Source organism: Gastrolobium bilobum, unplaced genomic scaffold (genome assembly GCF_033153095.1).
Source record: "Gastrolobium bilobum isolate Gb01-03AN ecotype WA unplaced genomic scaffold, APGP_CSIRO_Gbil_v1 utg48165, whole genome shotgun sequence".
NCBI classification, from domain to species: domain Eukaryota; kingdom Viridiplantae; phylum Streptophyta; class Magnoliopsida; order Fabales; family Fabaceae; genus Gastrolobium; species Gastrolobium bilobum.
The window spans coordinates 186,978-201,939 of NW_026896449.1; the positions used below are offsets into that span (position 1 = coordinate 186,978).

The 14,962-nt window shown below is 31.6% G+C and overlaps 1 protein-coding gene across 1 annotated transcript; it reads right to left on the reverse strand.

Annotated features, from left to right (window-relative positions):
• Window positions 1-3,499: 3,499 nt before the first annotated feature.
• Window positions 3,500-5,268, reverse strand: LOC133299810 (chalcone synthase 4). Its single transcript, XM_061499297.1, has 2 exons — window positions 5,011-5,268; window positions 3,500-4,654 (listed from the first exon to the last, which is right to left on the reverse strand). The coding sequence occupies exons 1-2, from the start codon at window positions 5,186-5,188 to the stop codon at window positions 3,663-3,665; spliced, it is 1,170 nt and encodes a 389-aa protein (XP_061355281.1). The 5' UTR covers window positions 5,189-5,268; the 3' UTR covers window positions 3,500-3,662.
• Window positions 5,269-14,962: the final 9,694 nt, after the last annotated feature.

Genomic DNA, 14,962 nt, shown 5'->3' on the forward strand with positions numbered 1-14,962 from the left:
TTTCTTCATGAGTAGGACAGCTAGGACAAATGTTAGGACCTCCACTCCATTTGCTTGTTCTGCTACGCACCGGTATTTTATAGAGCAAAGTCATCCACATAAACACTTTCACCCGTTCTGGTCCTTTCCACGTCCAAACTCTTTTCCATAAGCTAGCATGAAAAGCTTATGGAAAATTCATCAGGTTATTGTAAGCAACCTTAACCAAGGAAGTTGAGCTATGGTTATTGATCCAAACTAATCTATCCTTGCCATTCCTTGGAATGAGCCTTAAGTGATTTGTTACTGCAACAGCCATATCTGAATCAAGGAATCGGTGAACAACTTCAAGACTGAAGTCATCATCCACCATATGATCCGCAATTGATTTCTGACTTTCTTCCCACGGAACCTGGTTATTCGACAGCTGCAACAAAGTGTTTTCCCATCCCAACCAGTTGTCAGTCCAAAGCTTTACATCAGAACCATCTGCTATTTCCCATCTAAGTCAATCTAGGAACTTACTCCAACACTTAGCAAGATCACGCCAGATTTTAGAGTCATACGATTTTGCTTTTATACCTCTCCTTAGGTCTTGACCTCTACCATACTGGCTAATAAAATCTTCACCCATAACTCATCTTTCTTGGTTAATACCTTCCAAGCCAACTTATGAATAAAAGCCTCACTTTGGATACGAAGGTTGATTATTCTCAAGCCACCCCTATCTTTAGGTTTATACATTTGATCCCATGCTACTAGATGAGCATGACTTCTGCTATCCTGATTTCCCCAAATAAAAGACCTTTGTATCTGCTCAATCTCATCACATAGCGTTAAGAAGATAAATTAAAACTAATTCTCATGATTGATTATAATTGGTACTTTTAAGAGAATAATTTTATAGTTATTTTTTTTCTTTGAATTGGGTTAGGATTCGCCAAATTATATTTTATTTTTTCCTTGATCAGCTGATATTTTTAAATTTATTTATAAAAATCACAATTTTATTTTTTATATTTATTTTCGTAGAAATTTAACATAATGAAAAAAAAACTATTTACTATTGAAATGTATTTCGTGATCAACTTAAGGTTGTTACTTATTTATTCCTATATATTAAATTAGGGTCTTTATTCTTCAAAATATTCAATAATGTAGTCTTCTAACATATTACCGCTCTCAACCAGCTATGCAGTTTGTTCTGTATAAAGTAATGTCTTTTTCTTAAATATTATTTTTAACATATTACCAATTTGAAAAATCTTTTTCAAATCTGTTCATGTAATATTCTAACTTTAGTTTTTTTTTTCAAACTATACCATTCAATCTTTTCATTTGAAAATTTAAAATTTTAACAGTACCAGCTTTGAAAGAAATTTAAAACCTTAATCTTGTGACCCGTCTCGAATCGAACTAATCACAAAACTATTAACCAATTGGAATATCTCCAAAAAAAATATAGTAAAGGAACTGAAAAAAAAAGAGAGAATGCACAACTACATATTAAATTAGAATTTATTTTTTCATAGTAATTTAATCTCTTAATCTAGAATCTTTTAGGAAATGATACTTTGCTAGCTTAGTAGGCAAGTAATGTATCACTTACATTTTCAAAAATAAAAAATCTATATATGTTTTATAATTTATATTAATGTTTGTTACTTCAAATACTAAGTAGTCAAAACTCAAAAAAAATTCTTAATATCAATATAAAAAACGAAACAAATAATACACATATTATTTCCTTAATTTAACTTTAAAAATATGGGTTGAAACTATAATCAACTATAGCATTTGGCCCTTCAATCTAGGGGAGTGCAAAAAAATTGATTCACTTGCCCTGTCCTTGGTATGACCTTGACCTGACCCATAAATATCTATTTTTTTTTTAAAAAAATTTAAATACTGACTCACTTTATTTGGGTCAGTTTTAGACCTGACTTGTTTTAATAATGACCCATTGACCCAAAACTTGACCCATACCCATTATGTGAAAAAAAAAGAAAAAAACACAATTACATTAAAAGAAAAGTTTTAACGTAAAACAATTACATCAAAAAAATTTACGCAAAATATTTCCATCGAAATTTATCGAAAAAAAATATTTTCATCAAAATTTATGAATAAAAATATTTCGGTAAAAAAACTTGACGGGAATTCTTTTTTGTCAAATTTTTTTACGGAATCTAAATTTCGTCAAAATATTTCAAAAAAAAAAACATATTCATCAAAAAATTTGACGAAACACATTTTCATCGAAATTTTTTGACGGAAAAAAATTTCATCAAATTGTTTTACAGAATTTAAATTTCAGCAAAAGTTTTCGACGGAAATATTTTCGTTAAACTTTTTGACAAAAAAAAAAATTTCGTCAAAATTTTTAGCGAAACACATTTCCATCGAAAATTTTCGACTAAATATTTTCGTCAAGTTTTTTGATAAAAAAACATTTCCATCAAAATTTTCAACGGAACACATTTTTGTCAAAAAATATTTAGAAAAAAAATTTTGACGAAAAAAATATTATGTCAAAATTCTTTAGATAATCTAAATTTCGTCGAAAGTTTCGAATGAAACATTTCCCTCAAAACAATTACCGTCGAAAAATTTTGAACGAAAAACATTACGTCAATTTTTGACGAAATTCTTTTTTCGTTTAAAACATTTGATGGAGGAAATCATTTTCGTCAAAACTTTTGACGGAAACTAAATTTCGATAGAAAATTTATTTTTGTAAAAATTTTCATTAGAGAAAAAATTTCGTCGCTTTTTAACAAAAAGTATTCCGACGAAAAAATAATTTTATGACGAAATTTTCATCGTTTGAAACGTAGAAATGTTGACAAAATTTTGTGACGAAACCAAGTCAAAAACGGGTCAGGTCAAATTTGACCCACTTTAGAAACCAAGTCAGAAAAACTTCAGAAACTAAGTCACGTCAGATCCGACCCAATTCTGAACTAGTTCAAAAAAATTCAAACCAAGTCAGACCTGATTTGGATCAAATTAAAACGGGTCGGGTCAAAATATCTGACCTATAAAAATCAAGTTGGGTCGAGTCGGCACAAAAATCTGACCCGACCTGACGCATGCACAGCCCTGCTTCAATCCCATCTAAGTCTAAGAAACTTATATCTGAGTATGATCTTTTTGTATAGGTTTGCATATACAATATAAAATGCACAATATATGGTGTTATGCTACATTACATAACAAAACACTACTGTTGAGTTTAGATATTAATTTCTTAAAGCTATTAGAACATAATAAATAGATGCGAAATACTAAATTATTTTTGTTATATTTTGTTTAAGCATTAAAATAATTTTTTGACGTACCTCTATGGATTGATATATACATAAAATACTCTCGTTAATCATTTATTTTAAATTGAATACAAATAAAAAATATTGAAAGCTAGATCGAATGATAAATGACTAAAAAAAACAAAGAAAGAAACTAGTTACAAACATCTTTATCATCATTTATATGTTACAAATTTTTTCGATACATAGCTCAAATAAAAAGAGTGGCATAGGCTATAAAGCTATTGGCCATGTATTATTTTAATATGAAAGTACATAAACAAAATCAAGACGAGTTCTTTTGGGAGGGGGCTACAACGTCAAGCGGGTTTGGAAAGTAATACACATAGTAATTTAATAAAATAATTAGGCATTTTAGATAGCCACACTGCGCAGAACAACAGTTTCAATAGTAAGTCCAGGTCCAAAGCCAAAGAGCACGCCCCATTCAAGCCCTTCACCTGTAGTTTTAAGTCCATCTTTAACGGATTTCTTCCTCATTTCATCCAAAATGAACAGAACGCATGCACTTGACATGTTACCATATTCACTAAGCACCTCTCTTGTGGCCCTCATCTTTTCTGGTTTCAGGCCCAACTTTTGCTCAACTTGGTCTAAAATTGCAGGTCCACCTGGATGTGCAATCCAAAAGATAGAGTTATAATCAGATATGTTCAATGGTTGGAAGGCCTCAACCAAAGCCTTATCAATGTTCTTTGAGACAATCCCAGGAACATCTTTAAGTAGATGAAATGTTAGCCCAACTTCACGAAGGTGACCATCAATGGCTCCCTCACTGTCTGGAGCAATTGTTTGTGCAGTCCAAACTAACTCAAACAAAGGTTTCTCAATTTCAGGAATTGGGTCAGAACCAACAATGATAGCAGCTGCTCCATCCCCAAACAAAGCTTGACCAACTAGGCTGTCAAGGTGAGTATCACTTGGGCCACGGAATGTGACAGCAGTAACCTCAGAGCAAACAACAAGAACACGAGCACCTTTGTTGTTCTCAGCCAAGTCTTTGGCCAAACGAAGCACAGTGCCACCAGCAAAGCATCCTTGTTGGTACATCATGTATCTCTTCACATATGGGCGAAGTCCTAAAAGTTTAGTGAGTTGGTAATCAGCACCTGGCATGTCTACACCACTTGTTGTGCAAACCACTAAGTGGGTAATCTTGGACTTTGGCTGACCCCATTCTTTTATGGCCTTGGTTGCAGCCTCTTTTCCTAGTCTTGGTACCTCTACCACCACCATGTCTTGCCTTGCATCCAAAGAAGGTGCCATATAAGCACAAACGTTTGGGTTCTCCTTTAAGATCTCTTCTGTTAAGTACATGTATCTCCTCTTGATCATAGACTTGTCACCTGAAATTAGTAATAAAGTTTGAAAGAAATGACATTAATACCGTAATTTTAAGACAACATCAAAATCGATCAAATACAAATCAAGAACAACCTGCGTCATTATTTAAGAAGGCATAAATTACGAGATTAATATGCTTATTAAATTGTAGTCTAATTTTATATAAAATCATAACCAATTCAATCTATGCTAATTTATGCAGATTCTTCTCCAGGATTTCTTGTAAATATTGATTTCATAACCCCAAAAGAAAAACATTAGCTAGTCCATTTCATATAAAAAAAGGAAGAGAGAAAAAAAACACCGGAGAATTAAATTAACAGAGAAAAATAAAATGGAAAGATAAAAGATTGCTTACACATGCGCTGGAATTTCTCTTTGAGCTCGGTTTTGTGCTCACTGTTAGTGATTCTGAAGTAGAAATCGGGATAGGTGCTCTGTTCAACACAGTTTGGTGGATTTGCAGTGCCAATGGCAAGGATGTTAGCTGGACCTTCTGCCCTTTGAGCCTTTCGGATCTCAGCTACGCTCACCATCTTTGCTTCTTCTCTCAAAATTAAGCTTTTAATTAGCAAATGTATTTGGATAGCAAAGTACTTCAAATTGAACTGAAAGAGTACTTTACTAGTAGAAGATATGACTTGCAAACTTGTTATGAGAAGAGAGGATTTTATATGTATGTAAGGGTGGCTGAGGGAGGAGATTGGAGGGTAGCTGAACGTTTCACGTGCTTGACTGATATGCCTCAAAACATTTCAATGTATAAATCTATATTCAACAACCATGTACCCTGACCTAAGAGTTTGGTGGGTAATCCCCGCATGATTTTGAAGACCCTCTCTATCTTATTATTTATTTCTTACCAAACAATAATTCACTATTTTCTATTTATTTATTTGGGGAATTCTAATGTGCTTGTATCGTAACCTGGTTACTGAAACCCGCTACCATTGACCAAAAATGTGTTGTTATATAAGTTTTTATAATTTTTAATATTATCCTTTTATTTTGTATTCACATAAATAATTTGTATTCACATCAATTTGATGCACAGGTTAAATTTAATTTGTATGATATGAACTAATTTTTAACAACTCATTCATTTATGCTTATATACTTCAATTGAAATATATTTCTTTTTTATCTGATTTAATTTTGAATATTTTTATTCCAATATTCGTATTTTATTTTGAGAGGGAACAATTTTTTTAAAGCTATTTTTAAAAATATTTTAATTATAATTTATTTTAAAATATAAAATAAATTTATTCAAACGTAAATAATTTTTTGAAATATTTTTTAACTTCTAATTTTAATCCACCAGCTAAGGGACTCAAGACTTAAACAAAAAATCTTAGCGTCACTTCTTGCGCCCACCTATGCTGGTAACAGGTTAAATAATCGCATCAGCAGGTTTCATTACTTTAGGGGGTGTTTGGTAAGTGGTAAAAAAAAATTTGCCGTGGAAAGTGTGGTAGGGAAAATGCATTTGCCATGTTTGGTAGGGGGAAAATAAAGTGAAGGTTGGAAATGAATTTTGCTGTCAACTTCTTTTCCACCATTTTACATTGTGGAAGTTTGCCATTGAAAACATGGAAAAAGAAATTGGCGACGCGGGGGAAAATGGAAACATTTTTGTGAGACAAAAACACCCTCCAGCCAATCCTCCATGAAGACCACAATTCACACCTCCATGCACGAGCTACAAAAGATATCGAATGAACGTGAACCCTTAAAATATCCAACCAATCCTCTACGAAGACCACAATTCAAGGTGTTATCAAGTCTGCAAGTTGATTGAACCACAACAAAACAATGAAAATTAATCTGCCAAGTATGTCAAGTTCCAATAAGAGAGATAACAATGGGTGAAAAAAGCAAGAGTAATATGCCAAAATGGATTAACCATAAAGATGAAGCTCACAACTCAGTACTTTGTCTAACTAAAATTATATGTAAGTAGTTGAATACCATATGCGTGTTGTACCTTCCTCACAACCAGTAACGATAACAGGAAAATTAATACATAAAACTTCTCATAAGAACTAATCCTGTAATTATTTTATACTTAAAAAAAGTACCACAAACTTAAGATTGTTCTGTATGTTTAACTTACACACTTCATGTAGCAATTTCCATTGCAACAATTTCAGGATAAAAAAAAGATATTCATGCCTTCCTCCTCCATACAGAAATTCAACAATATTTAACTTTATGGGTAGTTTGGTAATTTTGGTTAAGATTCCCATCATTTTTTTATAATCAACCAAACATAGTTACTAAAATTAATCCAAGTTTCCTGGAAAAAAAATTGGTCTGCCAAACATCTTTTCACAACTTTTCCCGTAAAAAAATTTGCTCACTTTTTTTCCTGAAAATTTTTGTTCCCAATAAAAAAAAATTTCTCCTGTACCAAACACCCCCTAGGTGTTTGGTAGATGAAATTTTTTTTGTTTACGACAAATTGTTTTTGACACTATTATGGTGGGAACTATTTTTTGCAGGATAAGTTACGAAAATATGTTTGGTTAGCCAAAATTTTAAAGGGAAAATTGTGTGAATTTTATTGATGTTATGTTTGGATGAAGGTAAAATATTAAGGAAAAATAAATAAATTATAAAATGATCAAATTACCCCGAATTTTATAAATTGAAACTGTTTGTCATAAAAACTTTATTTTGCCTGTCTTCCTTCTCTCTCTATCTCTCCATGTTCCTCAACAAACGAACACATCAAAATAAATCAATCAATACCAAATGGTGGTAGCTCAGTTGGCGCATAGGAGCTAAGCAGGTGGGGGTGAGGTAGTTCAGTTGGCGCATAGGAGCTAAGCAGGTGGGGGGTGAGGGCATGTGTTCGAATCTCCCCAGAACCACCTTTGGGAGGGGTTTAAAGCCTTAATCCTGGATCCGCCCCGAATCAGACTAATCGTAACCGATGAAATATTTCTAAAAAATAAAAATAAAAAAATAAATCAATCAATTGACACTGTAAAAGCAGAAGCAAAATGAGTTAATTAACATAAACATGTGAACCCTATTGCGAAATTAAAATATAACAACTATTTTTCTTCGGACGAACAGAGTCGTCTTCACACATCAACCGTGGTTGGAGGTCATGCATGCCTCAATCGGCAGCCTTAATGGTCACTCATGGCAAATTCACAACAGAAACAGCAAGGCATTCCGAGACGGATCTTGTGTGTTCTCACACACAAAGGAAGGAACAAATACAACGACATTAAAATAGCGAAACCACACCAAGCGGAAGAAGGATGCAGCCGAGAGAGAGACTAATAATGCACCAGAAAAGAGACTTCCTACCTGAGAACAAGTAAGTATCCTTTGTAGCTGGAATATGTTACTGCAGGCGTCGTCCTCAACACTGTAAAAGGTTAGAACACAGGTCAAGAAAAAACAATAATAAAAGGACAAATTAAGTTATGTTTTTCATATGGGAGAGATTTGAAACATCTACCACCCACTCATAATCTAGGGCGCATGGGCATTTTTGTCTCATAAAATTGGATTGAAGTTCCCACCTAGATAATTTTTTTTACCACACCTTTGTTGGCAAATTTTGTTCACAAATCATGTGTAAAACATAAAACCAGCAAAAAAAATTTCTTCATCCCTTTTTCACTCTCAGCCTACCAAACATGACCAATTTATTTACCCCACCCCACTTTCCTGGGAAAATTTATTTTTCCCTCCCACCAAACACCCATACTCCATAACATGATATCTCTAAAACTCATGTCGTCAAATGAGTTGTGTCCGAGTTTAAAATAAGAGAAATATTAGTCTCGTTAGGAGATTAGTTATCTTATATTATAGATATAAAATATGAACGGTCCATTTATTTATTTATTAAAAGAGTACTGAGCTCCACATATTTTGTCTATGGCATAAAATATTAATCTTCTATAACACGAGACTAATATTTCTTTTAAAATAATGATATGAATTATTATCACGTCGTGTCATGGGTTGATATTATAAAATCCTAATTAGTGGAAATAATTACACTAAAAGCTACGAAGGTGAACTTATCTATATATATATTCATTCAAAAACAAAGAATCCAAAACAACGTTTCCTGCACTCTAATTACCAGATTCATAAAATTCTGAAAATACAAATGGGGCAATTACACAAACAAAACACGGGCAAAAAATGCATCATCCATGAAGAGCTCTTCCATGAGCTAGGCGGCTTGCCACCTCTGCTTCTGACCTGAAATGGGTCTCATAACATGGGTGAGATATAATTCTCAACTATGATGCACGGACACTGACACGGGACACGGGACACGGGATACGACACGACACGACACGACACGCCGACACATTAATTCTAAAAAATGATATATTTCGACACGTTTTGATATTAAATAAAATTTTTATTATATATAATATAATTTATATTTAATACATATAACAGTTCATAATTAGTCATATAACCAATCAAATATTCAAATTTCATAACATAAATATAAAAAATAATAATTTTTCGTACCTTGTTAATTTTTCATGTCCAATTTCTTAATAGAAAAAATTGATTTATAAATATTTTTTTATTTTTAGTTAATAAAATAAAATTAAGACTAAAAAAAAAACGTGTCCGAACGTTGACCACGTGTCCGAAATGTCGGAGCGTGTCCGACATGCCATATTTGAAAAAAATTGTGTGTCCGGATTTCTTAGATTCTCAATAAGTTATAAAACTACCTTTCACACTCTTTTGTAATCTAAAATTTTGCTTTGATTGGCTGTTCTCATAGTAATTGCTCTGCTATATGATTCATAAAGAAAATACACACATATATATATATGAGACGGGATCATCTTACACTGGTGTAAGAATAATAAATCTTAATTCAAGTCTTAACAATTGATTTTCATGCATTTAACGATTAAGATTTATTGGATTTCACTTATTAATTAATTATGAATTCTCAATAAATATCAATTGTTGGATGCACAGAAATCAACTATTAAAATGTAATATAAGACTTATTATTCTTACACCGGTGTAAATTGATCATATCCATGTATATATGCACATAGCAAAGCTACTGTATAGGCTTCCAATGACCTCTAGTGTACTGAGGTGTTTATCTCAACCCGTATTTTGGGGATCCTCTTTCAGGTACTGATGGTTCAGGATCATCAATTAGCAGTAGACTACAATAGATTGCTTAGTCCTTATATGTTTTGATATGGATTACTGTTATATTTTTGCACATTTTAGATATGGTGATGTATTATTCTTTTGAGGATTTAGACCATTGTTCCTTGTGTTCACCATGATGTGTGTGAAGCTCAAAGGTTATGATCATGTGTTTTGGCAATGCTAAGTCCAAGGAATTATATTGTAATTGAACATTATGATTATGTATGCCATTATGTGATGGAAAGGTATTTATGCCTATTGTATATGTTTTGAGGTCTATTGCTTATGTGCCTTATTGGCAAAGTGTATGAAATATGCATGAATTGATAGTGTCAAGAAGGTTAAGTTAAAGATGCATAACTTGTAAAATAACCAAAGATAAGAATGATAGCTTGTGGAGTAAGAAATTGATGAATTGATTAAATGGATTGGATGTAAATGCACCTATGTTTGTTGGCCATGTGGCTGCCTTTCCATGTTTATTAGGTACCAAAGTGGTGTGCCAATTATGTGAGAAAAGAGTCATGAAACAAATGGAGCATGTTAAAATTTTGGCTATGTTGTTGGCGCGCTCACTTTAGCGAGGAAACCAGCGAGCTAATTAAAAGTGAGACAAAAGCTGATTCAAAGCAGGGGATTTCTCACTCAAGTGCTCGCTTCAGCGAGCAAGCTTGTTGGTGCCCTCACTTCAACAAGAGAAGCTGCGAAGAAACAGAGCACCTGGGCAGTAGCTACCGTCCGAGGAATCAATTTGCTCATTGTAGTACTCGCTTTAGCGAGAAATGGAGCTAGCTGAAGTGAATTGCTCGCTAAGGAGCTCACTTCAACGAGCTGTCCAGTTTGCTAAAAAAAAAAAAAAAAAAAAAGGCAATGAGGGTGTATGGGAACCCTATAATAATGTCTAATGAGACCAGTATGACATGTCTAAACTAGATTTAATTATTCTGCAAAGTCAATGTGTTACAATTACAATTTTGGTTTAATTGAATACGGTAATTGTCGTAAATTGAACGTACAACATTTAAAAATAAAAGTTTAGACGTATATCTAATTGAACTGTTGTAATTGTAACTGTACTTAATATCATACATAATGATAACATACCGGAGTACTATAGGGTGTTACAACATTCGTACAACTCTTACATCAAATTTTAATCAATATATTACTTGCATATAAAGTCACTAAATGTAGGTTGAATCAATGACTAAGATTAAGAGTATAACTTACAAAGGAATCATGGTAATTTGGTGTTATATTTTACTATTAAATGATTAAATTCATATTAAGTTTTTATGATTAAAGAATTAAATTAATATTTTTCGTAAAAAAAATTAAATTAGAAACTTTTTTCTAAAAAAAATTAAGTTAGTATCACTTTTTTATCTTATAAGAAGTAAAATAATACTTCCAAATTGTTTGACGCAGCTTTTTCTTAACTGAAAATTGCTTTTGAGTTAAAGGTAAAAAGTAGAGTTCAAAAAACAAAGTAACAAAAATTATACGGTGATTAATTGATTATATAACTTTTTAGCACAAAAGCTATTATAATTTTTTAATTTTTTTTTATTAAAATTATCCTGGTATATAATTTCAAAATTGTATATTGTTATGATAAACATAAACATAATAAGAAATAAAAGGAAAATATCTTTAAAAAAATGATAACTACTTATTTGTTAATATGTTTAAAAGTAGATTAAATTTTAATTAGTGATAAATTAATGGTATGCAATTAAGATGACCCATAGCTATAACAGGTGATCTACTCGCCCAAGCCCCAAACAACCTACATCTACTGTTCCAAATCCAGATCTGTCTACCTTGCAAGTTGCAAGTTTAACTTCAAGCATGTACTGTCCAGCGAAGATTCTAGTTCGTGTGGTGCGTCCAGGGCACCAGTTTAAGGATGAAGCTCAAAGGATTTGAGAAGAGGAAATTATTATCACTAAAAATTATGGACCGAAATGTTTTAACATGAAAAACTTTCATGTTAAAACTAGACATTAAAGAATCCATTGCTATTTCAAGAAATGTTAGTTTAATTGGATATTTTGTTTCAATAGTTTTATCTTAGTAATAGTATATTCTTTTTTTTCTTTTATATATAACAGTATATATATAGGTTATCTACAGCTACCTGAAAACTACATCGTTTTGATTAATGAATGGTGTTTTTGTAATTTTAGGTGAATTAATGGAGGGTGTTTCCATAATTTTGTTCATTTTTTTATCGTATGCATTTTACTTAAACACCCTTCATTAATTCACCTAAAATTACATTAATCAAAACGACGTAATTTTTGGGATAGCTGTAGATAACTTTATCTAAAGTGGCTGTACAAATATTTTTTCATATATATATATAAGGAGAGTTATATTTACAAACTACACCATGTACTCCGGGAAGTACACTATGTACTTCCCGGAGTACATAGTGTAATTTGTAAAAATTTATAAAAAAATTTGTAAACGGATCCTCCACCCACACACATACATATATATATATATATGAGAAAAATGTTTTTCAAACAGTTTGAGATACGTTTATCTCCGTCCACCCAAAACCTACGTCGTTTTGTTTATTTATTTTCTTATATTAATTGATTCACCTTTGAATGATTATGATCCCTTTTTCTCTCTCTTCCTTTAACACTATTGATCCATCTTTTACAGTTATGATTTAATAGCCGGATATAAAGTTATCTTAAGCAACTTGAGAAACGACGAAGGTGACCAAATCTTGATTTGCTTGTATCTAACGGTTCAAATTTGCAATAAATCAGAACCATCAGATATAAATAGGATAAACGATCAAGATTCAGAGTGTAAGTTACACCCAGTGTTTTAAAACTCTAACCGATTATCGACTCGGTCGAGGTACTGGGTCAATGGTTCAACTAGGTTCAATCAGATTTACTGTTCACATATTAAAAAAATATAAACATATTACTTATATTAAAAACTCACATAAGAAAACTATCAAAGAGCTTCGAAAAATAAATTGGTTCTCAATGATAGCAAATATTATATGCTCCTAGGTAGGGGTGTGAATGAGCTAGGCGGGCCTACATGGGCCTACGGCCTAGCATATATTAGGTCAGATTTGGCCTATTATAAATAGTAAAATAGAACAGACCCAGGCTTTTAAAAAAACCTATTTAGAAAACATGCTATATGTTTTTTTTGTACATATCGGGCTTATAAGCTTACAGGTCGGCTTATATAATATTTTTTTAAATGAAATTAATAAAATTATTATTTTAATAATTTTGATTAATAAAGTTATTCTTTTAATTGTTGAATGTTTAATAGGCTTAAACAGGCTAACAGGCCTAGGCCAAGGCTTTTATTTTTTAAATATAGGTCAGACCGGACTTGTAATTTGGGGCCTACACAGGCTAACTACTCAGGCCAGACCCTTTTTTTTTTTTTTTTTTGCACATGCCTAGCCTATTTAATACAAAGCCTAGCCTAGCCTATTTACACCCCTACTCCTAGTCTTCTAGCACTAAACCATATCCTAACATTGGATTAAAATTGCAAGGTAAGCTAAACACACCTATTGTGTCTTAACATAACACAGATAAACTAAATTATGATAACAAACGGTAGACATGAAATATACACTAAGGAGAAAGTGTTCATCGTTGAGATAAGACCATCAGTGTTTATCCTCACTTAACTTCTTGAGATCATTATAAGATGCATCTAAATTACATAAACGAACTGCACTAATCAAAAATACCTGCTTATTTTCACATTACTTTTTAATCTTATTTACCACAAAATATGAGCATGATTTAATTCAAGAGTTCTCAACAACAACAAAAAAAAGTTTTACCAAAAAAAAATAGAGAGGGTCAACCTGTCTAACCCGAGTCACCAAGTCTCGGTCGGGTCAACTGGTCCAAATGACCACTCAGACCTGGGAAACAACTGGGTCACCAAAAACCGGGTTGACCCGGCTGGTCCAAGCAGGTTTTTAAAACACTGGTTACACCGGTTTAAAATGATGATGACCCATATATATCTAAGGAAGGGTATCTTTATAATTTTTTTTTACAAACTCTTATAAATTATATTATGTACTACGGGTAGTACACTGTGAGTTGGAATGCACTACCCTTAGTACATAGTATAGTTTGTAAATAAAAAGTTCGTAAATATAACTTTTTTCATATATCTATATAGGGATTAATATTTTTGTGTTATAAGAGATAATTTTATCTTCTATACACACATAAGAATATGTGGGACCCGTGTGGGGCTATGTGAATAAAAGAGAAAGAAAAAGAAAATATGGGTCCCACACACTTTTATATGTGTGTAGGAAATAAAATTATCTTCTATAATATGAAAAATACTAATCACACACATATATATATATATATATATATATTGATTTTTTAGTAAATAAAATAAGATTTAAGTGTATAATTTTTAAAAGTTTTAATTACAGGTTTATATTTTCAGTTTAAAAACCTTAAGCTTGTAGTATGAAAAAAATTATCCTTAACTACGAAAAATTCAGGTAGAATAGAATTTTTTTTTTTTTTGGTAAACATTTAGAATAGAATTCTTAGGCTTTGTTTGAGAGTTTGAAAGGAAGGACAAGTAAATGAATCCAAGGGAAATGGAGGGGAAGGAAGGGAAGGGAAATAAAAGCCTTTCATTATTTGAGAGTTAAAAAAATGATAAGGGAGAAAAATATAAGGTTAGTGAGATATTTTTATCATTTTATCCTTTTTTTAAAAATTAATTTGCATCAAAAAGATCATATTTTCCCACTACAAAAAAGATTATACTTTTAATTTACAAATAAAAGTAAATTAAAATTTTTCCCACTACAAAAAAAGATCATATTTTCGATGAAATATTTAGGTTTCAAACAACGGAAAATACTTCGACGAAATATTTTCATTGAAGGGCAAAAAAAAATTTTATCCATCGAAATTTTGACTGAAATAAATTTGCATCAAAAATTTCAACAGAACATAATTCTGTCAAATTTTTTGACAAAATTTAGTTACCGTCAAAAGTTTTAACGAAAATGATTTCTTAATTTTTTTCGACAGAAAAAAATTCCTTCAAAATTTCTGACAAAAATGTTTTTCGTCAAAACTTTTTACGAA